The sequence below is a fragment of the Zychaea mexicana genome (assembly GCF_025766255.1).
Source record: "Zychaea mexicana strain RSA 1403 chromosome Unknown BDB00scaffold_4, whole genome shotgun sequence".
Lineage (NCBI taxonomy): Eukaryota > Fungi > Mucoromycota > Mucoromycetes > Mucorales > Lichtheimiaceae > Zychaea > Zychaea mexicana.
The window spans coordinates 73,312-97,351 of NW_026516667.1; the positions used below are offsets into that span (position 1 = coordinate 73,312).

Sequence of the window (24,040 nt, forward strand, 5' to 3'; positions counted from 1 at the left end):
TGCTGCTATAGTAACCTGCCGCTGCCCGCTTTTCCAATTATGCAGAATAAATTTTAACCATTTTGTACAATAATTTTTATTACAATTATATGACCATGTTTTCATCTGCCCAAAGTTTAAATGTGCGGTCAAATCCACACGAAGCAATATATCGACCATCTATTAAAAAGAGGAAGAGAGAACATGAGATATACTGTGCTGAAAGATGACCAATCACTTATTTCTCAGAGTCAAATATTCCCAAATTGTGAATGCTATCTTTTACCTTGAGACAGGTCGATACCCATGACTTTACTTTCATGGCCTTCCATACTCTTGATTAACCGAAAATCATCACCAGACCAAATTTTAACACATCCATCATAGCCCGTAGTGCCTAAATACAATCCGTCCTTGCTGTACTTGATATCTGATACGAGCGATTGATGTGCTGAAATGGTATAAATGTTGCGTAATGTTCGCATATCCCAAACCTTGACCGTGTTGTCGGCACTTGCTGAAGCAAGCTGATAGCCATTGGATGACCAGTCCAAACCAAGAATATCCTTCACATGTCCTTCTAATGTCATGGCCGATCTTCCTGTCCGCGTATCCCAGACACGGCCTACGCAATCCAAACCACTACATATATATGTTTCTGATAAGCATCAACGATTCAACGATAAAAAGATATTTATGGAAAAAGACAGCCTTCACCTTACCCAGTAGCAACGAGGCTACCATCACATTGGAACGCGATGGCGTATACTTCCTTTGAATGACCTTCTTGGAGTAATAATTCGGTCTCATTTTCAACGTCCCAGAATCGCCACGTTCCATCAAAACCTGCACTTCCGAGGTATCGTCCAGAAGGATGGAAAGCCACACGAGATACACGGCCCACATGGCCAGTTAAAGTCGAGAAAGGTGTTTCTCTAGCATAGCAAATCAGATGCACATTAGTTAACGATAAATCCCCAAAGCATTAATACATTAGCTGCGTACGGATATATTGAGAGCATTTAACAAATTAAGTTCATGCCTACTACTTACTTGTCTAAGCTCCATAAGTGGATTAAGGAATCCGCACCACCTGTTGCAAAATTCATTACACTTTTCTCTCGACTTATTGTTGAGTCGGGATGGAAAGCGATACCACCAATACGGTCTGTGTGGCCTCGAAATTGCATAACTTGCTCACACTGCGGTACAGACCATAATTTGAGTGCACCAGACCATGCGCCAGTGACAAGCATTGAAGCATCAGGTGTGAACGCGCATTGAGCGACTGGGCGTTCGTCAGCAATTTGTGATGCCCAGTTGGTATAATTCTATTTATTCGCTGAAATTTAGCTAGAAAGCCCTTATTCGATTCTCCCTTCTCCCGTTCTTGTCCAGAAAACAAACCTTAAGTTTCGAATGGAGTTCTTTGCGGCTCGCTTTTATTTGTGGTAAAGGAATATCGACTTCAGCGTTCTGTCGTTCTATCCGTGCCTTTGCTCTGATTTTGTATACGAAAAGTGCAAGAACAGTTTCAACTATTAGCATACATACTCTTGCAGGCCTTACATCTTTCCCTTTCCAGCCTTTCAGCACGCAATAAGCTTGATGTCAAAAAGAAACATACCGTGGCAAAGAATAATTTGCAATCCATCGTCGTGCTTCCAACAGTTCTTGTGATCCAGGAGTAAAGAATTCTTCTTCTGCCTAAGTTTACACATAGAAAGCCATGACAATTGTTTCCAGCAGAATTGATTAATTAAAGAACTTCAAAAATTCAAGTCTTATTATACGGACCTCTTCTTCTTCACTTTCACTTTCTGATTCAGATTCAACTTCACGGCCTTCTTGGATAGATAGTAGATATCTCAAACGAGATCGTCGATCATCTGGCTAAGATACATATGGTTCGTTATTATTAGGAGTGAGAAACAAGCAGCTGCATAGTGTAAAATCGTAATAAACTTACGCCTTCGCCAAAGAGACACTGTGGTTCATCGAGTTCCCGAAGTCGCATACGAACGCGTGAATCGTCTGTTGGTACGGCAATATTCCGCGCGCGTTTTCGTCGTTCAAATTCTTCCAGAATCTCCTTGTCAGCTTGTCTCGCTCGCAAAGACGATTCAGACATGTCAAGGTCGGTGGCATCGGCTACATCAACGCGAACTGTTAGTTTTAATTCTCCAAGGCGAAAGGAAGAGACAAAAGCGAATACTAAGTTAGAGTGCAACAGTACCTAACGAATCGAGATCAATGCTGCCTGGTGCCAAAGTCGGCACACCGGTCTCGCCCAGTTTAAGACGTTTTGCATTCTCTTGTTCATCTAATGCGCCGAAGTGTACACGTGTCTTTGCCTTTGAATTATCTTCCATGTCGCTTATCTACTGTGAATGCGCTGGCTGTCGAAGAGGATCGTTTAGCGTATAGAAGAGGGAAGGGGAGGGAGGAGAGATCTAGCTTGATAAGATCTACTGACAATAGCCGAAGCTTCAGAAATCAAATATCAAAAGTTTGGGAGGTGGCTCTTTCCTTGAATTATTTGGATTTCCGAAAGTACTAATCAGCTTAGCACATATGCAAGTATCAGGGAGAGAAAGAGAGAGACAGACAGAGAGAACGATGATCTACGTGCGTCCTCTACTGGTGGTGGATAGTATGCATGAGCTGTGATCACCGGAAATAGTACTATGTTTGTTGTTAAGCAATACATGGTACATCCCTCTGCTTTATGAATTAGAGCACATCAAAATCAATTCCCACGGCAACGCCACAGAAGCATAACAAGTACAGCACTGCTTTATTTCTACGTGCACACGTTTGGGCGATTGTGTAGTATGAGGATAGACCAAACCCAAATCAAGAGCTCGTAGAAAACGTGGCATTGATAAAGTGTGCAACTCGGAACTTCCAGATTGCCATCATGCACAGTACATGTGGGACAGCCGAATGATACTAATGAGAGAGAAAAGCCTGGGAGCCACTTGCCTTGATTATTTACTAAAATGGTTTCCCACTACTTCACACACGCGTTTTCTCAAACTTAAAGAAGGTACTTTAGCTCTTTTATCCCCTGTCGCGCCCGACCTCTGCTTTCTTTGCTCTCTTTTCTTCATTTTTTTCCACACATCGATCCATCTATACATCTTTGCCCATACATGGTTGTTTACAAAGCTACCAAGTATAACACAATTGAGCCACTGCCTGACCTGGACGTGTACACGTTCCTGTTCAAGCCAAACGAATTTAACTTAAAGTTCCCTGCAGACCGCAAGGTTGTGATTGATGGCCATACCGGACGCTCATTAACGCATAGTCAAGTGCGTGATTTGTCGAGTCGCATGGCAGCTGGATGGGTCAATAAGGTGGGCCTGAAAAAGGGCGATATCGTTGCATCTTTTGCTCCCAATCAATATGATCATATTGTTGTGTATCTTTCGTTACTCGCCGCTAAATGCACCGTAACACCTGGGTAAGAGTTATGACAAGAGCAGCACCATGGCAGTAACAGAAGGATGATGGTCGCTATGCAGTGATTCTCTCAGAACTAAACAAGAAAAATGTTATTCTCGCGTTTAGAAACCCCATGTATACAGAAGGTATGTATGCGGAAATAAAGTGAAGTGGAGATCAACAATAATTCGGGCGGGAGAGCAATGATATCTTGCGCTTTAATTCAGTTTTCCCACATATAAAACGTATAGCAAGCATAGCTAACAGCTTCTTTGTACTATATAGCCGAATTTCAACATCAGATCTCAAATAGTGGGGCCAAGGCATTGATTACAGTCCCAGAGCTATTACCGGTGCTCCTCAAAGTGTGTGCACGAGTCGGTATTCCCAAAGACAGGATTTTCTTGTATGGGGAAAAGGATCATGATGGATTAAAGTCAGTTTACTCCGTCATGGCGTCAGTACCGGAAGGTCGGCATATCGAATACCCAGTACAAGGCTTGAGCTCCAAAGAGGATGTCGCCTTTATTTGTTACTCAAGTGGCACGACAGGGCTCGCCAAAGGCGTCATGCTGACCCATCAAAACTTAATTGCGCAAGCGTTGATTACTATGGAAACGGACAAGCATGCACATAATGAGCTTGATATGACATTGTGTTTTCTACCCTTGTATCATATTTATGGGTTGACGGTGCTTTGTTTCAATGCTTTTTATAAGCTGCTACCTGTCGTCATCATTCCCAAATTTGAGCTCAAAACTTATTTGGAGTTAGTTCAAAAGTATCGTATCACGCTGCTTAGCATTGTCCCTCCTGTTGGTAAGTACATAGTGAGGTCTTCGTAGCGTATAGTGTTTTTTATCTTTAATATGATCGTTACTCATTCTGATGAAACTATAGCCGTCCAACTTGCCAAGGATCCCTTGGTACTGAAGTATGATTTAACGTCGGTCAGGATCATCCAATGTGGTGCTGCTCCTCTCGGCAAAGAACATACAGATAACTTATTGTCGCGAATCCCTGGATATCTAATTCAATCGTATGTATCATTGCATTTACGTCTACTTGTCACATTCTTTAAAGCTGTGCTCTAATGAATTGGTACTATATGTATGTCGGACAATTACTAGCTATGGAATGACGGAAACTACAAGTGGTTAGTCTATATAAAATCTATCTATATGCTTCATTTACTTCTTTGCCAACCAGCACTCATTATACTCACATCTTCCATGTAGCTATCATACAATCAGGCTACGATGGTACTGCTATTGGTTCCGTAGGCATTGTCTGTCCTAGTGTTGAATGCAAAATTGTGGATGAACAAGGGAACGGTTCGTAGAGTCATAATTTCTCGATACATGCGTTGAACTAAAATGACTAATTATTATTGTGTCAACCCTATAGAGCTTGGCGATGACCAAGAAGGAGAAATATTGGTCAGAGGTCCCTCTATCATGAAGGTACATAGACCAAAAAATGGTGCTGCTAATCAAACCATATCCATGTAACGGTCATATATAAGACGCTCCAAATACCTTAATAACGAAATGAAACCATTGATGTAGGGCTACTATAACAACCCGGAGGCAAACGCCAAAACGTTCACCAAAGACGGATGGATGAAAACAGGAGATGTCGTCAAGTTCGATAGCGCCAAACAAGAGTTCTTCGTGATGGACCGTTTAAAAGAGTTGATTAAGGTCAAAGGATTTCAGGTTGCTCCAGCTGAACTCGAATCTTTACTATTGGGCATGTCAGAAGTGAATGACTGCTGTGTTATTGGCGTTTATAGCTCGGAAGAAGCCACAGAGTATCCACGGGCCTATGTAGTGCGCTCGTCCATCACGGCAAAGGATGATGATGCTACGCTTGCAAAGAGAATTGAAGAATTTGTGGCTAAAAACGTAACGGGTTACAAGAAATTGCGCGGTGGAGTCTATTTCCTAGATCAAATCCCCAAGAGCCCAAGTGGCAAGATATTACGTAGACGTATTAGAGAGTTGGCAAAGGAACAAGATAAGGCCGAAAAGCTTCCTGCCAAACTGTAGCTATACTATTAGGCTACTAGACATTCAATAATAAAGGGTACAGAGCAATGTATCGGTTGACGCGTTTAAAGCATCCTAACTGCAGCTGTTGCTGCTGGCTATGTTAAGCGGGATATATCAGTACTCAAAATTGGTCGGTCGGAAGAAAAAATTTTTTGTGGCGGGGGACGTTTTAATGTTGTGATGGGCGTGCACATATACGTTCCTTCTCTTTCTTCGTTCGTGTCGAGATTTTTACGAGTACCTAAACATGGCTCACGATAACGTCTGGAACTCCCGTCCCCGCCAGTACGGCAAGGGCTCTCGTCAGTGGTATGATTTTTTTCCACGATTACTTTAATGAGTGGAAACGAAACAAGAACGAATCCACCATTTTACTTTAAGGATGACTTGATGGCTTATACGTTCACTTCCATTCCATAAAACGATATAGCCGCGTCTGCGCTCACCGTGCTGCTTTGATCCGCAAGTACAACCTTAACATCTGCCGTCAGTGCTTCCGCGAGTACGCCAACGACATTGGTTTCCACAAGGTAAAAAATTATACACAGTTAGCTTGTATAAAAAGGGTGTGAATGGTGGATTAGGTTTCCAAGGGCAGAGTCCGTGTATGTATACTAAGATTGTCGCTTTGCCATTAAATTTTCTCTATAGTACCGCTAAATTGTTTCTTGTGTTGGTCAACAACAATCTCCAAGAATCACCAGACGTATCAACGGGATCTTGTAAACTCTCCTTCTCTTTAAAAATAAAAAAAGAAGCAATAAACAATCTGAGTGCTTTTTACTTGTGAGCAGCAACAGTCATTCTGATAACCGAAGAAGGAGGCATCAAAACTGTGGAAACTCGGCGACGAATAATGATATGCTGTCTTGTTACTATATGTACATATTATATGAGTTATGACACATAAAAGGAGGGGGAGGGTGGTCGCTTTGAGGGGTGTGGGTGATGAAGGTCATTCGTGCTCTATGGTATATCGGGGAGGATTAGAAAGTGATTTACTTATGGCGAAATAAAACACAATAGGTTGTGTTGTGTGTACAGCACATAGGGAGTGCCACGTTTGAAATTAGTTTATATAACGGGCTTCAACACCCTTAAAACTTACAAATAACACAAGGCTATTTTCGACACACTCTCTTTCTTTTTCTCTTTTCTTCATCTTGTTCACCTCTTCTCTGTTGTTATTAAACAACCCTCTTTCCCTTCCTTTTTACATATAATCCCTTTCCATTCCTTATGAACTACAACTTGTCGCACGTTACGACCAATCCCATGGTGCTGTGTTCTGCCGTACTAGCTTCTGTAATATTAAAGAATTCAATTGATTATCGATCCGTGGAAGAGCCAACATATCTGTTGACCAACTCATCGTGCTACATAGATTGGCTGGTTGGTTACTTTTATTGCAGCATGCGTGACACGTCTTCATGGTGCAAGCTGGTGGATCATTGTCTACGAACTCGGTCTGATCATTGTTATCTATGTGGTCCTTACCAAGTCATTATTCGCCCAGTATCAATTGACGGTACCGCTAGAATATCACCAGAGAGATATACATATGATGTGCTACATCTATAACTAAATCCTTTAATTGTAATAGCTACTTGTACTGCTGGCAATTAGTATCGCCATGCTCACGCAGCTTATTGAAATGTTCATCAACCGCACGGATCAAGCGTCTCAAGCAGGTGCTGCTGGATCATGTATCCTAGTTATCATGCAGGTACAATCTGTAAAAACACAGAACATCGTTGATAGCAATCACCTGTCTCTTTTATCAATATGATCCGCTCTCCATATATGTAAATAAACGAACAAACAAATGGACAGCCGCTAACAAATAATCGTAATTTACGTCTGCTCTGATTATCTCGGCCACAATGCAATATACGACCCATTCAACAACTTTCAATTTAACCGAAAAACAGTACGTGTGGGTGTTTATCTTTGGCAGCTCTGAAGAATCGGCCATCCATCGCTCGATCTACGGCTTGCACAACACTTCAGCTCCTATGGTGACTCAGGCGCAATTCTCGAGTGACTCACACCGCACTGGATCATTACGTAGTATGGGTACAGCATCTTCTTATCGCCGTCAAAACAATAATCACAACGGGTATCCATTGGAAAAGCAACAACAGCCCTCAAAGCAAAGCGCAGTATCATCGACCAACCCGCCTGCTTTCACTTCCGATGGACCGCTTGTTGTCAACAATCAAAATGCTGCTAGTGCTTCCATCATCACAACAGAATCTGATGCAATGCCTGCTCCAGAACTGAAAAAGAACGAAGCAAAGGCACTACATGCATGTACGTTATATAATCGAATCCTTCCCTGATAGCACTCACAAGTTGCCTAACAACAAGTCTGGCGTATCAAAATTAGATCGTGCTAACGCCGAAGATCCCAACGAGCTTTCCTTTGAGAAAAACGAGATTCTCGAGATTATAGACAAGCGTGGTAACTGGTGGCAGGCAAAAAAGAAAGACGGCTCCCTTGGTATTGTGCCAAGCAATTACGTAAGTTTTATTTTCAAAGTAGTAGAAGTAAAGCGTCTTATGACAGAAACACACAGAGACAAACGCCAGCCCAAGTACTCATCACTAAAAACGTTTTGATATCGTCAATCAGTTTGCTGCATAGGGATTTGACAAGCATAGCACAACAAGGAAGCCGAGAAAAAAGCAAAGAGGAAGCGCGCCTCCTTCTTGTGCTTTCTCCTTGTTTGAAAATCTTACTCTCAATCCCCCTTCACCACTTGATCAATAATTGTAACCGAGTTCCTATCTTACTTTCTTTCTATTATCTTTGACTCTCCTTATCTTATTAACAACGCGCAAGAGGGAGAGGAGGGAAGGAAGGAGGAAATCAAAAATGCTTCTTCTCCGCTCACCTTTTCCTCCTGTTCCTCGTCACCCGCTGCTCTACATCATTTGATACCATACCGCATTTCATATATCCGTCGTCGTCATCATCATAATATCTCATACTACTATCACAAACACATTCAAAACTAGTATCATTACGTATCTTGGGCGTAGCACTGGTTTACTACGCCAAAGTGAGAATGGAAAGCTAGCTTCCCACAAACTAAAACAGCTATTTTTACTTTTACCAGCATTATTTTGTTATTACTTATTCTGATTTATCATAAACATTACACAATATTTACATACATGCGCCATTCTTCTTTTTTTCCATTTTCTTCGAGCTTCTAACTTACTCAATCTAACATTGCAACGCTATTTGTTGCTGGATGCACCTGCTGTATTCACTACAGACAACGAAATTCAGATAGAACTTCACAAAACTACTGTCACAACAAGAGTTTTCATTTCCCTCAGATTGCAGCAATGCTAACGGCGAAAATATGTGTAGAACAACTAGAGTTAATGTTTTTTGCTGCAAACGAGGGATGGTCCTTTGTTACTGATATTTGTCCTTTGCTGTACCCCGAAATGTAAAGTTCATGTGCAATGTGAGTGTTAATTTATGGATGAGAACAAAATAATCCTTTATTATCGTGCACCAGAGACACGACCAGGTGATATGGTGTGATTTTCTCTTGCACTTTTATCTAAGGGTTATCAAAAGTATGGTAGCAATATTTTGATTCGTTATTCTTTTTTGTGTAAAAGGAGTAAATTAGAGAGAAAAAGAGGGGAAATGGGATATATGGCTTTTTTCCTCTGCAGGGCAGGGGAAGAAAAAGGTAGGGGGCGCGGAGCACTAAGTACTAGTTAGTTGTAGTAGGGTTAAGAAGATTGTACACAGAGGGAAGAGAGAGGGAGGTATAAGGGAGCTGTAGTACGTTGATTTGGTTCCTCTTCTTTGTTATGCCAGCTTATCTTTTATTTACTGGAGCATACCACCAGCGGCCATGAGGGCGACAGTGAGAGCAATAGCCATGAACTCCTTGGGGACCATGTTTGTAGCAACAGAGCTTGGTGCAGGATGGGAAGGTTGGGCAGCTGGCACGCTGCTGCTTAAGGCGGATGGCATGAGGGCTACAATGATAAAGAAAATATTACTAAGGAGCTCTTTATCTTTCCTTTCAATATTGCGGATAGACTTACAGGAGCTTGGGAATGAGAAGGATGACGAAGGGAGCGAGATCGATGAGAATGAAGCGCTGGACATCATGCTTGACGACTCGAGCGAGGCCGAAGCCGAAGCCGAAGCAGATTCAGATGCAGATGCAGAGACGGAATCGGAAGCACTAGCTGAGGCAGAAATAGAGTCGGATACGGATGGCGTCGCCGTGGCGTCGGATACGGATGCACTCGCGCTGGGGGTGGCATCTGATGGTGATGCAGAGGCAGACGCAGTTGTCTCCTCTTGTATAGCACCGGGCCAGTTTTGACCGATACAGTTCGAGTAGCAATCATTGGTCTTACAGGTCGAAATACAGCTGTGGGTGGTATCCACTATAATAGAGAATCGCGTTTCCAAGTAACTGTCGTCAGTACATAATGATCATCCCAGCAACTGATTCATCTGCTCCATGGTTTGTTACTATCACTGCTACTACTACTACTACTACTACTACTTACCACACTTGCTCAGGCAGTTGTAATCAGAGTTCTCACAGGAGCATGCGGCATTAGCAACGCCAGCAGTGGCGGCGAGTACAAGACTGGCAGTGGCGATCAAGCTGAAGGTCTTCATGGCTAGGTTACTATCAAGTGGGTAAAAGAAGAGTAAGAGAGAAGAAGAAAATAAAGGCGGGTTAGTGAAAAAAGAAACCAAGTAAAAAACTTCTTTTATAGTCATTTTTCTTCCCGGCCACAGAGGTAATACATGACCCACTTTATTACACCTGGAGATAGTAAGTATGCAAGTAAGTAGTAGTAGTAATAGTAGTAGTAACAGCAGCACCCCTGCACTGTCCCCCCAATAAAGAGAGCGAGCCTCCATGTATTCAATCGCTATTCCATCTCTGGAAGCATCTCCTTTCCATCATCATCAGCAGCAGAACAGCATCATCAATTCAACGTAATATGTATTAATGGCTTTAATGTGTTTATTTTTTACCTCCTCTGAATTCCCCGCTTTTCTTTCTCTCTAACACCTCTCCCTGCGTTCCTCTTCACCTTCGCCCTCCAACCCCCAACATCTCTCCTCCCTTCCGCCCTGGATTCTACCTCGCTTTTTTCGTTCTTACTTTCCTTCCATCTTTTGCTCTCCTTGCCTCTCGCTTTACCAAATGCGCATAGCTGTAGCAACTTTATGTCGCTTGCTAGCAGTAGCATACACTTTGCTGCTCCTTGTATCATAAACCAGTCGAAGAATGACGCAAAATAGCTGACGGCGTCTTTGAGCATAATGAAACCTTTCTTTGTTGCTTAAGCGGTGTAACGTCTGACTGTATAAAAAAAAGGAAGAATCTATAATTGATTGCGTCGATCTGGTTATGATATCCCGCACACACACCTTTTCTGCACCTATCGGCTTTTTAGTGAATTTGCTGTATGTTGTGCATGTTGTCGGTGATAAAGAAAAATAAAAATAAAACGTCAAACAGATCGCTTTCCAAACTGCATGCAGGCAATCTTCGCATCGCCAGTGTATCCTGGACTAAAAGTATGCTGTGTCTGTGTGCATCGTCATCCGCTCTCACTCTTTACTCTCCCTCTCGCTCTTTCTTTCAAAAGCATGCACAAATACCGAAGAGAAACTGGCATGTGGAATTACCTGTCATGATGTGTATATTCATGTAACAAAGAGTAGGTAGACGGTCAGGTTGTCAGCTGCAACTTCAAGCATCTGTTTTACGAGTGTGCGTACTACGTGTGTAAACGTATACAACGAACAAAACGTAAGAATAAAAAAAAAACAGGTCATGATGATAGGAACGAGTGTGGCGATCTTTTAACGTTTTGAATGCATGGCTGCTGTTACCCCTCACGCGCCCGCATCCCCGCACTCCACCTGCCACTCGTGTTGTTAGAATGATAGCAGCATCACCTCAAAGAATCTCAGAGATATACCTTAAACAATAGGCAACACCGAGGTATAGCCAACAATAATAACATGCTGGGGCAAGTTGGTAATACGTGCCAATGCAAAACACTTACACAAAAGAAAAACAATCTTCGCTGTACATCGGTGCCACCGCCATTGCTTCCCTCGGACTTGTGCAGAAGGGTCTAGTGTGGATATCATAAACAAAGCAGCATGGAAATCCGGAACAGTCATGCACGGGTGATTCAAGGTTTTTAGTAAGTAAAGCAAAAGAATAAAGCGGAATAAAAGCGTCCCTTGCTTTGTTGTAGTAGTAAATGTATGGGAGGAGCTAGTAAATTAGAAAACACGACAAGATGTATTCCTACAACTACTAAAGAGTGCACTTTCTTACTACAAGTAATTTACGAAGCCAAAGCTAAAAGTTCAAATGGTGAAACAATGAAGAAGAAACGGAGATTCGGTAAAGAGAAAGCGAGATTGTGACTCATTTTCATTCGTTGGATCATTTTTAAAGCGCTCTCTTTTATTTTCCCAAGGCATTATCCTCGATTCCGTGGAAAAGTGATTCTGTTCTCCCTCTCTCTCTCTCCTCTATCTTTTCCCTTCTTGATATAGTCTTTAATAGTTTGCAGTCCTACGGACAAATGACGCATATTATACAGCAATAATTTTACATGGTCGACTTACTGAGTAGTATCCCATTCGCGGGTTTTCTCCTTATCACTGCAGGTGCCTCTTTGGCCTTACAAGCTGGTATGTAAATAACTCTCGATGCATTATTTCAAAATCGCTACTGACACGCTGTTTGATATATGAAGGATGTAATTCGAATTTGGCAAAACATGGCGGTCGGACGTTTTCTCCCGTATGGTCTTTTATATCGGGTCTTATATGCTGTTTTGTATTCTTTGGCATCGATATAGGAGCACTTGGAACGCCATTACCGGATAAAAGCATTCTCGGTAATTATACTGATCATTATGCATTGCTGACTAATCATGCACAATAACGTAGCATGAAGAAGTATTCAGTTTTAGTTAATCAAAGAGACGTGTGTGCTTAAAATCACTAGATGCCCCTGGATACGTTTGGATTGGTAATATAAAACTTGCAGCTTTTCAGTTATTGGATCGGTTGCTTACATACGCCTCGTTTGAAACAAAAAAATTGCAGGTGGTCTTATGGGTGCATACTATGTCTTTGCCAACCTTATTGCTATACCGAAGCTAGGAGCTGCAACTTCATTGAGCATATTTGTATGCTCGCAGGTAAAAAATAACAATACGTGGTGTGGTACTACGGAAATTGTGCAAACTGGTTTTTGACCGTTTTCATTGCCCATGGCGTTGACTTTGTGTGTTTCCCGTAGGTCATTATGGCATGCGTGATTGATCATGCCGCACTAGTCGGTGTCGAACAACGCGATTATACAAAGTGGCGTATACTGGCCTCGTTTGGTCTTGTATTTTGTGTATATATCATTTCAAGGTATTAAACTGCATATATTTCGGGGGTTTGTGTGTGTGTGCGTGTCTGATATCATGATCCTGTGTATCAAAAAAGAGATCATTCATGTGGGTCATGCCCGGGAAAACGTTTTTGCATGTACCTCCCTCCAACACACATATACATCTTCCTCTCATATTACAACCTGTTTATTGTATACCATGTAATTTTATTTTCTCGTTTCATCCCTACTTCCACTACTACCATACCTAATAGAATCCATACATCATATTCAATTCTTATTCCGTGATTGTTGATCTTAAAGTGGTGTTATGCGCTTAACCAAATTTTCGATCTTTGTCCGAAAAATGAGTGAGTGATAAGATACTGCTGTTCTGCTTACTACTTTATGCATGCTTGGCACTTTTCGACAAACAACACCACAATCATCATTGCGAGAGCAGCAGCAGCAGCATTAAGCAAGCATTGCTACCGTATAAAATATAGCATCGATCTGTTTCCTTTTAAAATTACCTGTGTGCATGTTCTATGATCATCCCAATTTGCGGGAGCAAGAAATGCTATAATTGTTATCACAGGTGCTCGGTACGGATTACTTGGCAATTATCATTGTGGAACGGATTGGAGTTTCCTCAATTTTCGGTTCCAGCAATTTTAGTTGTCAAAAAAAACAGGCGTTGGTGTGTTCAATTTTTAAACTACAACATATTATACATGGCTGCACTCACCGCACTGCACACTTACCGTCAATTATTACGTGAAGTAAATCGACAGGTAAACATTCTTTTATTCATGTGCGTCCTCGTCGTCAATAGAAAATGAAAGTAACTGATCGTCCGTCTTACAAATGTCTTTTATTCTAGTTTACCAAGACCAATGACATATTCGCTAAACAATTAAAGACGATTTATCGAGATAACCAGGGTGTTACTGATCCATCCAAAGTTGAAGCACTTAATCGTAATGCAGAAAATGTCTTGACGTATCTGAGAAGCTCACGACAACACAAAGTAAAATTGCAAACCGAAAAAGAGAGAGGATCGTTCTCTATGCGAAGAAATATAGAGTGGGTGTGCATGGATGTATTCAACTAAGTTTTGTGATGCTATTCAAAAATAGGAACTTCGAGACATGTACTCGGCTATTGTTTTGGAGCAAAAGAAGAGAATCGAATTATCGGCAAAGCGAGTAGGCTTGGAAATGCCCAAGCAATATTCACCGGAAGAAGCCTCAACGGACCGTGTCATGAAGGCATTTCAAAAGTAAAAAACATTGTATACATACACAAGCGTAATTAATAAAAGCAGAGGAATAAAGAAAAGAGGAGATGATGCTATGTACATTTATTTGTCGTATATATCTCGCGCACAAGGAATGCTGCAACATCCAAGTCCTGTGTACAAGAGCTCACTCGCGATTAGCTTTTTGTTGTTGACGTCTTCTATCAACGTGATGAAGGATGTATATTCTTACCTGCCAGTATGTCATATGCGCGCTGAATGCACTCAAATATGGGTTTTCTAAAATGCCTTCTTGTAAACAAAAATCGACGCGTCCATTTTTGTTGAGCATTTGGAGCTTTTCGGCTCCCGATAATTCACCAGATGACATGGATGCAGACCTCCTTCGATATTTTTCGGCTAATGCAGGGTCGCTTCGTGATCTAGAGCGCAGATAATGTTCATCAGGAGTGGGTGGAGTTGATCGATAGGAGGAGTATAGCTGCTCTACGTCTTCTTGTTTTTGTTCTACTGAATCAGATTGCTGCTGCTGCTGCTGATGTTGCTGATTTAACTCTTCTTCCATCTGTCGTGAAAGACCCAGACCACGCATGAATAAACTTGTCGTAAAACCCATCTTGACGGATTCAAACATGGCACCAGCTCGATTTGCGATACCGGATCCGACGCTAAAACCTGCATCAATGACGCTTTTTAAGCCTCCCTTGATGTATGCGATAGGAACTGGTTTGAGTTTCGCTGTGTATTGCCGGGCAATCAATGGTTCGAGTCGATAAGCAACTGGATCCGACTGTAATTAATAGAGAAAGAGATCAGTACGTTTCCTTTTCTTCGCACATCATAGGTAGAATGATGAAAGTCGCATATAATTGTATATACCTTATGGAAAATATTGTATAAGTTGTCTACTGCTGGATAGCAGAATGATATCGTGGAAGGGGTATACGACATGTTACCGAAATTGGCGGCGCTATCGTTCATCTGGTCAGCCTCGAGGCATTTCCGTGACGCAATCTTGTAACCTCGCAACAGTAGAATGACGCCAAGTGGAGATCCTACTGCAAAAAAGTTTTGTACTGGAAACAGCAGTGCCGCACTGTTCTTTTTGTCGGTCGAAGAGGAGCTTTTTTCGTCGTCGAGTAAAGATATAGATGTGGGTTTGGAGTAGTTCATCTGTGGTTGTGTGCTTAGTACGTCAAACGCAAGTAAAGACTACAAAAGAAAAGAAGATGTTTGTTCAAAGTGAGGGAAGTTAGGCTGACATATTTCTCTTTTTCAAGCGTGGCATACACGCAGCCTAAAATACTTACGCCAAGCGAGTGTCCGATAATAGTAACCTTGCCTTGTTTCTCTAAAAATTCCGGGTTTCTTTGAACAAAGAGTCGATACACACGATTGATTTCCTTAATGATTATAGATGTCATTTGGTCACGGTATTTTTGTGTAAGATAGAGAGGAACTATGGTACCAAAAAGGGGTGTTCATCCAGTTAGCGTTACAAACTAATGATCTCCCAGCATTCAGTGAAGGTATATAGAAACCTTTCGTACCACCTTACCATCCAAAAGAACATCGGATACCACCAGACGGATATTGGGTACGCCTTCCAGAGTGAGTTCGTCCAGAGTTGGATGTCCATCGTCTGCTCCAACCATACCTAGGTCCATTTCAAGACCCTCTTCGTCATCACTTGCTACGCCAAATGTGATTTCATGTCTCCATAAAATAGGCAGAACCTGTATACCATTAGGGCGTTGAGGACTGTTTGTAGCAGATATGGCTGTTGGATAAGCAGATTTTAATGTTTTTCGCAATACATTGACATCTAAAAACACCAGACCAGTTAATTTTTTCGATACCCGTGTATTGCTATTGTTGTAACTTGTTACTTACCATGAGTAAAGTTTTGACCCATTCTTTCTGACATTTTCTGACCAATTCTACACGTACATAATGGCTGGTGTAAGTTTTGGAATATACCTTTTCCAATCCCATCCTTAAATCAAAGCAGCCAACGCGTGCTTGCAGTTGCTTGCAGTTGCTTGCCTAATATTTATCTTCGACTTACCCATGTATGACAAATATTAAATGATCGATCGGTCGCATTTCCTCCTCGCTATCTTCATTATCATATCCTTCGACCTGTTCTTGCGCCATCGTGATATCGTCGATACTACGTTCGTTCTCTTTGCCCGCCTTTTCTTGTTCCATCGTTTTCGGTGAATTGGCAGTTTTGGGCTTGCTTTGTTTCTCTACCTCCGGGTATCCTCGAAGTAACCGTGTGCCGCCCAAATTGGATCGGTTCGTCAGTCGAGTAATAATACTTTTGGCAATCTTGCTTCCGGCTGTGTTGCTATATACATAATGCCAAGTTTATTTTAAATGGGGGCAGTTAGTTTCGATGATACTGGGCAACACTAATCATGAAGGAGCTTCTCTCTAAGCATAGCCCTTTCCCGTATACCATAAAACACATACTATAATAGCCACGCTGTATTGGTACCCGTGTATACAATATATTGTCCAAGATACGGCCCAAGCAAATTCCACTGCTTCTCTACCGGTTTCTGTTCCAAACTGATTTCCAGCTTTTTTTCTTCGATGGCTGTTGCGGATCTTTGTAACTCTGCGTCATCTTTGTCTTCTTGTTGCTTTTCCTCTGGATAGAGACTCGAAGTAGATGACGGGTTTGTAGTAGTAGTAGTGATTGGGTCTTCAGCCATCAAATATGGTTTGTGTTTGCTGTAAATATATCCCATTGAACAAGTTAATGATTATCACAGATCCACATGGTGATTGTTCTATCCATATCTTATCTCCTAAAAATGATGCGTCATGTACTCACTAATAGCCCAATTCAATTTGTTCCGCCAAGCTCTCTTCACATGGAACCCACTTTGACCCATCGCCTTGGATGAACCATGTTGCGCGCCGGACTTCATAGATTGGACCTTCCCAATAAACGGGGCTTATCGTGCGTGCTGTCACATCCACTTCGAACAAATGGTCTTCGTTTACAAGTACTTTGGCCCTGACATCATTGTTCTAATATTGTATTTACTACCGTGTCAGTCTTTTTGTTCTTTTCCTTCTTTTGATGTAAGAGGTAAAGTCGCTGCTCTCCACTTGCTTGATATGCTTTTTCGAGGGCATTCGAGTCTCTTTTAGAAAACGGTAGCCACTCTTTGGGAGGCAGCTTCTTTGGTGAGCCCATACTAGAATTAGTTGACGGCGATGAAGTTGACGTTTGTGTTGATCGTCTTGACAAACTTTTCGCCTTTCGGACTGAGATGGGGTCTGTAATTGGATTATCTATGGCATGGAACCTAAAAAAAACCAAGAAGATCGCAGGGAATTGTCAAGCATACACATATAGGTGCGTGTTTATGTTCGTTGTCAATAGTTATTTTAGAATTACCATCGCACGGCAAGATTAGGAACATCGCTATCGGGAATTAAGCTGCGAGGTCGGGCAACACGTCGATTGACAGCATAATGGTGAGATAGATTCGATACGTTTGCTAGCGGTGGACTATCCAAATCGTTCATTTTAATTTTGGAAGGAGGAGTAAGAGAGAAAAAAAAAGGAATCGATATGCACAAGCGTCACGGATATAAAAACCCCGGGTGTTCCTTGCAGGAAAGAAGAAATGCGATGGTTTCAGACTAGTACCGTATCAATACTTATTGTTCCTAGGCTTTCTTGGCATCTTTTCCTCAAAGCTGGGAGTGCCCGATCTTTCATTCTCAATATTACTGGTAAGCGTCTGTCAGTATGATGGTCGAGGGGTATGCTGTGCTTATCTTTGCTGTGCTGTGCAAAGACTTCCAATCGGTTTTTGGCATCCGAATTGTGCTGCCTGGATGCTCCTGCAGGTACACAAAGAAAAACTACGCTCCCTGGATACTGGAGGAGAGTAAAAATCCAAGCCAGCCCGCATGCTTCTACGCGTCTACAGTTAAAACGCACTACGTGGTCAAATTGCATTGGGACTGTACATGATATCCTACAGAGATACAGACTAATTACGTGATGCTTTTAATATCGTGAAGGGCATGAATGTTGCAACTACTCGGTGCCGTTCGAAGCCCGACACTCTCTTATTGCGCTTTTTTTTTTTTTGGCTCAACGCTGAATCTTGTTCTTACGGCATGCCACAAACTATAGACGACGCGGTTATCAACGAGCTACGATTCTTTCTCGAGAAGATTAACTCTGTAAGATTGACGTTTATTTCAAGTCTCAGAAGTGGACAGCTGCAGTTGGCGCAATATTTCTCTAACGCCGATTCATTGCCTTCCCTTCTGCGAATCTACTATAGCTCAACCACATGATCGAGACAACAAACGATGAGAAATTACCAAGGCTCATTGAGAAACTTCGACGGATCGAACAACGAGTCGCGTTAATCCACACCTTTTTCATGGCATCCTCGTACAACACCGCCACAATGCAAACACAAGACAGCAACACGAACCGGCCTTCCCTTCCGTGAAAGCAAACCGGAGCGCGGGCACGTATAATACACGCGTAAACATTTAATTTATTTCTATTCAACGACCTCCTACCATCAAAGTATATACACACGTACTTATCGCTAACCACCCGGCAGTAAATACACCACTCCCTTTCGCTTCTGCAATTGCTTGTACTTGATCCACGATACCCTTTTTCAATATTTTATTACCATTACAAAAGCAAGAACATCAGTCTGCATTATATCTATTATTGACCACTGACTCCTCATAACGGTGCCTAGAACGTAGTAATGCTGTTTATGAAATCTTGCTCAAGTCACGCAGATTCTGGTGACCCACGTAGCGATAATAACGCGACAATCAACAGACAATGAAATATGTCATCGTTCTACAACTATGCCACAGCAAGTCATGCTGCCCTGAGGGTTGTCAAAAGGCAACTCCATCCATGTGCAGCAAAACTTTTATTGTTGTCCCCAACTGGTGATAAAGCGGGATTTAAGGGCACAATCCCGAATTTTCCCACGAGTCCGCCCAGTAATTTTTGCCCCAAATGCTAAAAAATCGTTATCTTTTTCTTCTCCAACCTCCTTGTTGTTCTCGACCCCTGTCCATGTACCGCTCATCCTCCTCTTCACATCTTGCTTCCTCTGTTGCTGCACGTACGCGTTTGGCGCTAAGGTCTTCCGCGAACAAATGTCATTACCATCGAGTGCTGGCGAATGTAAGCTCTTATTTTCTTGACACCTTTCCACTCTGTTCAAGATAAAAAGACAAAGGGAACGGTTCATTAAGCCGTATCTTCCACACCCCTTCTATGCCAGAGTCCCTTGAGACATATGAAAGAATGAATGTATGCATGTCATTAAACTATATTTGCTCCCTTGGCGATATATGCAAACAATAGAGACTGTATACCAGCGTCGCTTCGACTACTAATGCAACAGCACAAAATGGTTCATCATCATCGTCATCAGCAGCAACAACTGCAACACCAAGCTGGCACAGTGCAGAGAAATTCACCAACGAGATGAGTTTCATGCAACATCTTCGAGATATTAGCAAGGCTTATCGAGTCATGGATCACACTGGGCAGGTGCTGGATGCAAAACACGATCCTAAACTATCCAAAGAGGCAATCCTGAGCTGGTACCACCAGATGTGGACATTGCGGACCATGGATGAGATTCTGTATGAAGCCCAGCGCCAGGGCCGTATCAGTTTTTACATGACCCACTATGGTGAAGAAGCCATGATTGGTAGTGCGGCAGCTCTTGAATCCCACGATGTTGTTTATGGCCAAGTACGTATGATAATCAGAATTAGCTTTCGTAGTACTGTCTAATATAACTGCAACAGTGTTTGTTGACCGTAACGTTTTTATTATGAATGTCCATCCAGTATCGTGAGGCTTTCATGCTTCTTTACCGTGGTTTTACTGTAGATGATTGTATGAACCAATGTTTCTCGAATGCTCTGGATGGTGGCAAAGGAAGACAGATGCCTGTGCATTATGGTTCCAAGGAGCATAATTTCCAGACGATCTCGTCGCCCTTGGGCACTCAGATTCCACAGGCTGCTGGTGCAGCTTATGCGCTCAAATTAAACAATGATAAGCAGGCGGTGACCATCTGTTACTTTGGCGAAGGTGCCGCTTCCGAAGGTGATTTCCATGCTGGTTTGAACATGGCTGCTACCTTAAAGTGCCCTGTCATTTTCTTCTGGTAAATAAGAACTATTTCCTAGTGTTCCTTTGATCACGTTACATTTAAAAGAGGCTGCATATTACATGTGTCTTACTAAAACACGCGCGGTATCCACATATACATAGCCGCAACAATGGTTTCGCGATTTCAACGCCTGCTAGTGAACAATATAAGGGTGACGGCATTGCTCCCCGCGGCATTGGTTACGGCATCGACACTGTCTGTGTTGATGGCAATGACGCATTTGCCGTCTACAATGCCACCAAAGCAGCTCGCGCAATTGCTGTGAATGAAAACAAACCCGTGTTGATTGAAGCCATGACCTACCGTGTGGGACACCACAGCACGTCTGACGACTCGACAAAATACCGAGACCGCAAAGAAGTCGAAGAACGCGCCAAATTTGATAATCCAATTACCCGCCTGCGTCGCCATATGGAACTTCACGGCTGGTGGACCCAGCAACAAGAAGATGAGCTACGCAAACAAGTTCGCAAGGATGTATTAAAGAGCTTCAATGCAGCTGAAAAGCTACCCAAACCTGGATTGGTTGAACTGTTCAACGATGTCTATGACGAGGTACCGCCGGCACTGGCAGCTCAGCGCGAGGAGTTGGAGCAGCTGATGAAGAAATATCCAGAATACTATAATACAGATGAATATGCATCTGCTTCATTGAAATGAAATAAAGTTCTGTTATTTCGTTTTGCTTACTACTGATACAAACTCTACTAGTGCCACACTTAAACATAGCGATGACAAGGATTGAATACTACTCAGCAAATAAAAGGTTTATTGTTTGATTACTATTATTGACATTGCAGTCGCATTATACGAAGATCATGCTTTAGCTGTTTGATGTATTCTTCACGGGCCAGCAGTTGTTGTTCCAGCAGGGAGTTTTTAATTGCAAGCTTGCTTCGTCTCATATGCATGGTTTCTTCCTCAGCTTGCATGCCTTCAATTTCATCCAGCAGTATCCTTATTTTGCGCTCGTATGACAAGGCTACTGATCCATGGAAGCCGCGCTTGGATAAAGTCATGGAAAGCTCTCGCGTGTCTCCTCGTGCTACTTCCTCTATGCTGCTGTCGCTTCCATCGACATCAGATGGCGCTGGAAGTACCATAGCGATCTCACCAGTTGACTGACGCCGCCGTTTCTCTTTGTTATATGCAGCATCAGTGTTGCTCAACAATTGAATACGCGAAAGTGCACCGCGCAGATACTTGTTTTCTCGTCGCGCGTCGGCGAGTGCTTCGTTTTTGAGACACATGCCCGCGATGTGCTCGTTCTGTTGTGTTTGAATCTGTTGCCGTAATCGTGCATTTTCTTGGTCTGCGAGCTCAAACATGTGACGCCATTTGTTCAACGAGTCCTTCTGGTGATAGTGGTGATGATCTTGACAGTGTCCTTGTTGCTCTTGGTGTGAAGAAGTGATGTCGGAGGTGATGGCGTGATGGTCAGAATTGAGAGCCGTTAATGCTTCACAAGCATCATCTCCGTCGTTACTATAGGTCCGACCTCTGTGCCACTTTTTCCCTGGATCCCTCGGTGGCGGGCTCAGCGCAGTTACGTGATGTTGTTCCGGTTCGCATGATGGATAACCTTCTTCCGGCAGATGGTTATCCACAGAAGACGACCAGGATTCCATAGAACGTAGTGAAATGCTGTCAATGGAAAACCGAGTAGTATCATGAGACGGAAAAGTAGACCGGCTACTGTTACTCTCCATCCTCATTTTGGGTTGCTGAACAACCGGCTCTATAAAGGTGGATGATGGTATTGTACCACCTTCGACGGCACCTCCGCCGCCATTATTATCTTTCGTCGTTTCATCGTCACCAGCATCATTTTGTCGTTGCTGTGGTAGTTGGTCAAGCATGCCAATATCTGTTACGATTGGCTGTGATATGAATGTACTTGCGTCAAATGAGGATGCGGTTGAGATATGTGAGGATAAAGTCGCCGATGTGCTGCCGAGTAACAGGTCGTCGTTATCAAGATTATTGGATCGATTGATGACCACTGCACCGTTGGCTTTGATACGGTATGGGTCTTGCTGGTATGTATGGTTTCGTTTAGCCGATGACATCGCTGTTGAGGTCGTTGGTGCTGTCGTATGCTGTGGATTTTCTTCAAAAAGCTGCATCACTGTACCCAAAGTTTTTGGCCGATTTTGTTGCTGCTCTTGTTGCTGTTGTTGAACATATGGACTAACACCCCGTCGAGGCTCAGTGACGGCGCGTTGTTGCTGTTGTTGGTTGTTATTACTATGCCATGATGATTGTGATGTACTCGACGAACTAAAGCTGGAGTCATCCAGTGACGCTTTTGTATTCTGTGATTGGAAAAATTTGAGCCGCATAATAAATAATTGTGTTGACCGTTGATTAATAGTTAATGTGAAAGGAAAACAAAGCGAAATCTCCTTCTGCTGGTATATATATTTAAATATATATAGCATAGTCTCCACTGTCTCCCCACGCCATGTAACAAAACCAATTTTGCTACGTCTGTGCCAATAGACAACTATTAAGCAGACTTGTGTAACTCGATAAGCGACACATGGGTGTGCAAGCAAGGCACGATCTTGTCAGTTAATAACCGGAGTTGTATTCCATCGTGCGGTAGTACAAGAGCCTTCTCTTTCTAGTATCAGCACAAACAGTATTGATGGCTTGCTACTACATAAACGGTTGGCATGGTGATCACTTTTTAATATTTGTGCACCAGGCTATTAGAATTTTGGAAGTAACTTATCCGTCAGAACCACCTTTGGGCTCATTATCATTCATTCAACGATTTTACCCTGGTACCCAACGCCACCACGTTGCTCCACAAATAACCAATAGCATCTTGTTAAAAATCAGGTCATTTTGTAGCCCATGTGTGGTAATAGGAGTCCGTTGCTGTTTTACGAGGCAATACTTTAAAATCGATGGTAACACAGACAGTTAAATCCCTAACCTGATTGTAACTTTGTACCAAACATGATTTTTTACTTTACCTTGGTAAAAAAGAAAAACGCATGCATGTTATACTTATCTCTGGAGTTAAGGAGGAAAATCATGCACACGTTACCACAAATAAACAGTGATCGACGTCAGTAAATAAACAATATGATTGAAAGTACTCTTTGAGAAAAAACCATCGATACAGTATCATATGCTTTGCCCCCCCCCCCTTCTCTTCATACTTTACTACCACAGTACTCTCGTTATCACACGTTTTGTAGCCGTAGAACGAGAGAGCAAACGAATATACAATATGCTATCAATGCGTCACGTATTGCTAATACATAACAATAATTGGCGGATACTCCTATTATAGAATTGAATGAAAAAGGTCTTTGACAATTTTGACAGTCCTACGTAGTTCATTCATCAACTAGATAAGTGTTAACGTCAAACCATTTTAATGCGGAAAATACTCAAAACCCAATTAAGTGTATACTTAATTATGCTTGCCTGCCAGTGCAACACAAATATGAAAAACACCAAATTTACATTCAGTAAACAATTTGGTTCCCTTGCATTGAACACCTATGTGATAAGCAAATCTATGCTGTTGCAACAATTTGTCGTAATACTTAATATATAAATGAAGGAGTATGCCAGTTTGTAAACAAAAAGCGATAGGACGTTCTTGATATTGCTAATGTACACGGATTGGATTTCTGGTATAGATCTTTG

The 24,040-nt window shown here is 42.3% G+C and overlaps 11 protein-coding genes across 11 annotated transcripts; 7 read left to right on the forward strand and 4 right to left on the reverse strand.

The window, feature by feature from the left end:
* Positions 1 to 319: 319 nt before the first annotated feature.
* BDB00DRAFT_881099 (WD40-repeat-containing domain protein) lies at positions 320 to 2,351 on the reverse strand (the record flags this gene model as incomplete). Its single annotated transcript, XM_053128054.1, has 9 exons — positions 320 to 376; positions 474 to 621; positions 702 to 914; positions 1,033 to 1,310; positions 1,387 to 1,480; positions 1,607 to 1,686; positions 1,777 to 1,872; positions 1,949 to 2,130; positions 2,216 to 2,351. 9 exons carry the CDS (start codon positions 2,349 to 2,351, stop codon positions 320 to 322), a joined length of 1,284 nt encoding a protein of 427 aa, XP_052984816.1.
* A 667-nt stretch (positions 2,352 to 3,018) lies between these two features.
* On the forward strand, positions 3,019 to 5,661 carry BDB00DRAFT_968219 (uncharacterized protein). Its single transcript, XM_053129821.1, has 8 exons — positions 3,019 to 3,448; positions 3,556 to 3,575; positions 3,715 to 4,248; positions 4,330 to 4,472; positions 4,564 to 4,585; positions 4,668 to 4,763; positions 4,837 to 4,892; positions 4,998 to 5,661. Exons 1-8 carry the CDS (start codon positions 3,135 to 3,137, stop codon positions 5,478 to 5,480), a joined length of 1,668 nt encoding a protein of 555 aa, XP_052984817.1. The 5' UTR covers positions 3,019 to 3,134; the 3' UTR covers positions 5,481 to 5,661.
* BDB00DRAFT_798461 (40S ribosomal protein S29) lies at positions 5,640 to 6,308 on the forward strand. Its single transcript, XM_053121610.1, has 3 exons — positions 5,640 to 5,792; positions 5,914 to 6,013; positions 6,135 to 6,308. Exons 1-3 carry the CDS (start codon positions 5,731 to 5,733, stop codon positions 6,141 to 6,143), a joined length of 171 nt encoding a protein of 56 aa, XP_052984818.1. The 5' UTR covers positions 5,640 to 5,730; the 3' UTR covers positions 6,144 to 6,308.
* A 313-nt stretch (positions 6,309 to 6,621) lies between these two features.
* On the forward strand, positions 6,622 to 8,586 carry BDB00DRAFT_798464 (uncharacterized protein). The gene is made up of 6 exons (XM_053121611.1): positions 6,622 to 6,788; positions 6,868 to 7,011; positions 7,087 to 7,209; positions 7,415 to 7,796; positions 7,873 to 8,006; positions 8,119 to 8,586. Exons 1-6 carry the CDS (start codon positions 6,723 to 6,725, stop codon positions 8,128 to 8,130), a joined length of 861 nt encoding a protein of 286 aa, XP_052984819.1. The 5' UTR covers positions 6,622 to 6,722; the 3' UTR covers positions 8,131 to 8,586.
* A 404-nt stretch (positions 8,587 to 8,990) lies between these two features.
* BDB00DRAFT_798466 (uncharacterized protein) lies at positions 8,991 to 10,216 on the reverse strand. The gene is made up of 3 exons (XM_053121612.1): positions 10,041 to 10,216; positions 9,564 to 9,914; positions 8,991 to 9,494 (listed from the first exon to the last, which is right to left on the reverse strand). Exons 1-3 carry the CDS (start codon positions 10,153 to 10,155, stop codon positions 9,343 to 9,345), a joined length of 618 nt encoding a protein of 205 aa, XP_052984820.1. The 5' UTR covers positions 10,156 to 10,216; the 3' UTR covers positions 8,991 to 9,342.
* Positions 10,217 to 12,007: 1,791 nt separating this feature from the next.
* Positions 12,008 to 13,229, forward strand: BDB00DRAFT_798467 (uncharacterized protein). The gene is made up of 5 exons (XM_053121613.1): positions 12,008 to 12,207; positions 12,273 to 12,416; positions 12,527 to 12,550; positions 12,628 to 12,722; positions 12,824 to 13,229. Exons 1-5 carry the CDS (start codon positions 12,129 to 12,131, stop codon positions 12,947 to 12,949), a joined length of 468 nt encoding a protein of 155 aa, XP_052984821.1. The 5' UTR covers positions 12,008 to 12,128; the 3' UTR covers positions 12,950 to 13,229.
* A 271-nt stretch (positions 13,230 to 13,500) lies between these two features.
* Positions 13,501 to 14,249, forward strand: BDB00DRAFT_798475 (uncharacterized protein). Its single transcript, XM_053121614.1, has 3 exons — positions 13,501 to 13,695; positions 13,785 to 13,931; positions 14,041 to 14,249. The coding sequence occupies exons 1-3, from the start codon at positions 13,636 to 13,638 to the stop codon at positions 14,185 to 14,187; spliced, it is 354 nt and encodes a 117-aa protein (XP_052984822.1). The 5' UTR covers positions 13,501 to 13,635; the 3' UTR covers positions 14,188 to 14,249.
* Positions 14,250 to 17,815, reverse strand: BDB00DRAFT_798478 (DDHD domain-containing protein). The gene is made up of 11 exons (XM_053121615.1): positions 17,581 to 17,815; positions 17,293 to 17,488; positions 17,008 to 17,207; positions 16,641 to 16,904; positions 16,231 to 16,515; positions 16,056 to 16,102; positions 15,721 to 15,987; positions 15,473 to 15,621; positions 15,042 to 15,374; positions 14,395 to 14,952; positions 14,250 to 14,314 (listed from the first exon to the last, which is right to left on the reverse strand). The coding sequence occupies exons 1-11, from the start codon at positions 17,709 to 17,711 to the stop codon at positions 14,255 to 14,257; spliced, it is 2,490 nt and encodes an 829-aa protein (XP_052984823.1). The 5' UTR covers positions 17,712 to 17,815; the 3' UTR covers positions 14,250 to 14,254.
* Positions 17,816 to 18,314: 499 nt separating this feature from the next.
* BDB00DRAFT_867197 (uncharacterized protein) lies at positions 18,315 to 18,658 on the forward strand (the record flags this gene model as incomplete). Its single annotated transcript, XM_053126316.1, has 2 exons — positions 18,315 to 18,380; positions 18,485 to 18,658. The coding sequence occupies 2 exons, from the start codon at positions 18,315 to 18,317 to the stop codon at positions 18,656 to 18,658; spliced, it is 240 nt and encodes a 79-aa protein (XP_052984824.1).
* Positions 18,659 to 19,818: 1,160 nt separating this feature from the next.
* Positions 19,819 to 21,031, forward strand: BDB00DRAFT_881103 (thiamine diphosphate-binding protein; the record flags this gene model as incomplete). The annotated part of the gene is made up of 3 exons (XM_053128055.1): positions 19,819 to 19,944; positions 20,043 to 20,365; positions 20,473 to 21,031. 3 exons carry the CDS (start codon positions 19,819 to 19,821, stop codon positions 21,029 to 21,031), a joined length of 1,008 nt encoding a protein of 335 aa, XP_052984825.1.
* Positions 21,032 to 21,156: 125 nt separating this feature from the next.
* Positions 21,157 to 22,440, reverse strand: BDB00DRAFT_783708 (uncharacterized protein; the record flags this gene model as incomplete). Its single annotated transcript, XM_053120404.1, has 1 exon — positions 21,157 to 22,440. One exon carries the CDS (start codon positions 22,438 to 22,440, stop codon positions 21,157 to 21,159), a length of 1,284 nt encoding a protein of 427 aa, XP_052984826.1.
* Between the last annotated feature and the right edge of the window lie 1,600 nt (positions 22,441 to 24,040).

Excerpts from the sequence above, each read along its gene's own strand:
- BDB00DRAFT_968219 (XM_053129821.1), top strand. The coding sequence starts at position 3,135 with ATGGTTGTTTACAAAGCTACCAAGTATAACACAATTGAGCCACTGCCT. Across the intron at positions 3,576-3,714 it reads AAACCCCATGTATACAGAAG|CCGAATTTCAACATCAGATC; the intron begins GTATGTATGCGG and ends TGTACTATATAG. Across the intron at positions 4,764-4,836 it reads TGTGGATGAACAAGGGAACG|AGCTTGGCGATGACCAAGAA; the intron begins GTTCGTAGAGTC and ends TCAACCCTATAG.
- BDB00DRAFT_798461 (XM_053121610.1), top strand. The coding sequence starts at position 5,731 with ATGGCTCACGATAACGTCTGGAACTCCCGTCCCCGCCAGTACGGCAAG. Across the intron at positions 5,793-5,913 it reads GGCAAGGGCTCTCGTCAGTG|CCGCGTCTGCGCTCACCGTG; the intron begins GTATGATTTTTT and ends AAAACGATATAG.
- BDB00DRAFT_798464 (XM_053121611.1), top strand. The coding sequence starts at position 6,723 with ATGAACTACAACTTGTCGCACGTTACGACCAATCCCATGGTGCTGTGT. Across the intron at positions 6,789-6,867 it reads GTTCTGCCGTACTAGCTTCT|ATTGGCTGGTTGGTTACTTT; the intron begins GTAATATTAAAG and ends CGTGCTACATAG. Across the intron at positions 7,012-7,086 it reads TCGCCCAGTATCAATTGACG|CTACTTGTACTGCTGGCAAT; the intron begins GTACCGCTAGAA and ends TAATTGTAATAG.
- BDB00DRAFT_798466 (XM_053121612.1), bottom strand. The coding sequence starts at position 10,155 with ATGAAGACCTTCAGCTTGATCGCCACTGCCAGTCTTGTACTCGCCGCC. Across the intron at positions 9,915-10,040 it reads CAACTGCCTGAGCAAGTGTG|TGGATACCACCCACAGCTGT; the intron begins GTAAGTAGTAGT and ends TCTCTATTATAG. Across the intron at positions 9,495-9,563 it reads CTTCTCATTCCCAAGCTCCT|CCCTCATGCCATCCGCCTTA; the intron begins GTAAGTCTATCC and ends TTATCATTGTAG.
- BDB00DRAFT_798467 (XM_053121613.1), top strand. The coding sequence starts at position 12,129 with ATGGTCGACTTACTGAGTAGTATCCCATTCGCGGGTTTTCTCCTTATC. Across the intron at positions 12,417-12,526 it reads ACCGGATAAAAGCATTCTCG|ATGCCCCTGGATACGTTTGG; the intron begins GTAATTATACTG and ends TAAAATCACTAG. Across the intron at positions 12,723-12,823 it reads GCATATTTGTATGCTCGCAG|GTCATTATGGCATGCGTGAT; the intron begins GTAAAAAATAAC and ends TGTTTCCCGTAG.
- BDB00DRAFT_798475 (XM_053121614.1), top strand. The coding sequence starts at position 13,636 with ATGGCTGCACTCACCGCACTGCACACTTACCGTCAATTATTACGTGAA. Across the intron at positions 13,696-13,784 it reads TACGTGAAGTAAATCGACAG|TTTACCAAGACCAATGACAT; the intron begins GTAAACATTCTT and ends CTTTTATTCTAG. Across the intron at positions 13,932-14,040 it reads GAAGCTCACGACAACACAAA|GAACTTCGAGACATGTACTC; the intron begins GTAAAATTGCAA and ends ATTCAAAAATAG.
- BDB00DRAFT_798478 (XM_053121615.1), bottom strand. The coding sequence starts at position 17,711 with ATGAACGATTTGGATAGTCCACCGCTAGCAAACGTATCGAATCTATCT. Across the intron at positions 17,489-17,580 it reads CCTAATCTTGCCGTGCGATG|GTTCCATGCCATAGATAATC; the intron begins GTAATTCTAAAA and ends GGTTTTTTTTAG. Across the intron at positions 14,315-14,394 it reads CGCATATGACATACTGGCAG|GACTTGGATGTTGCAGCATT; the intron begins GTAAGAATATAC and ends TCTTGTACACAG.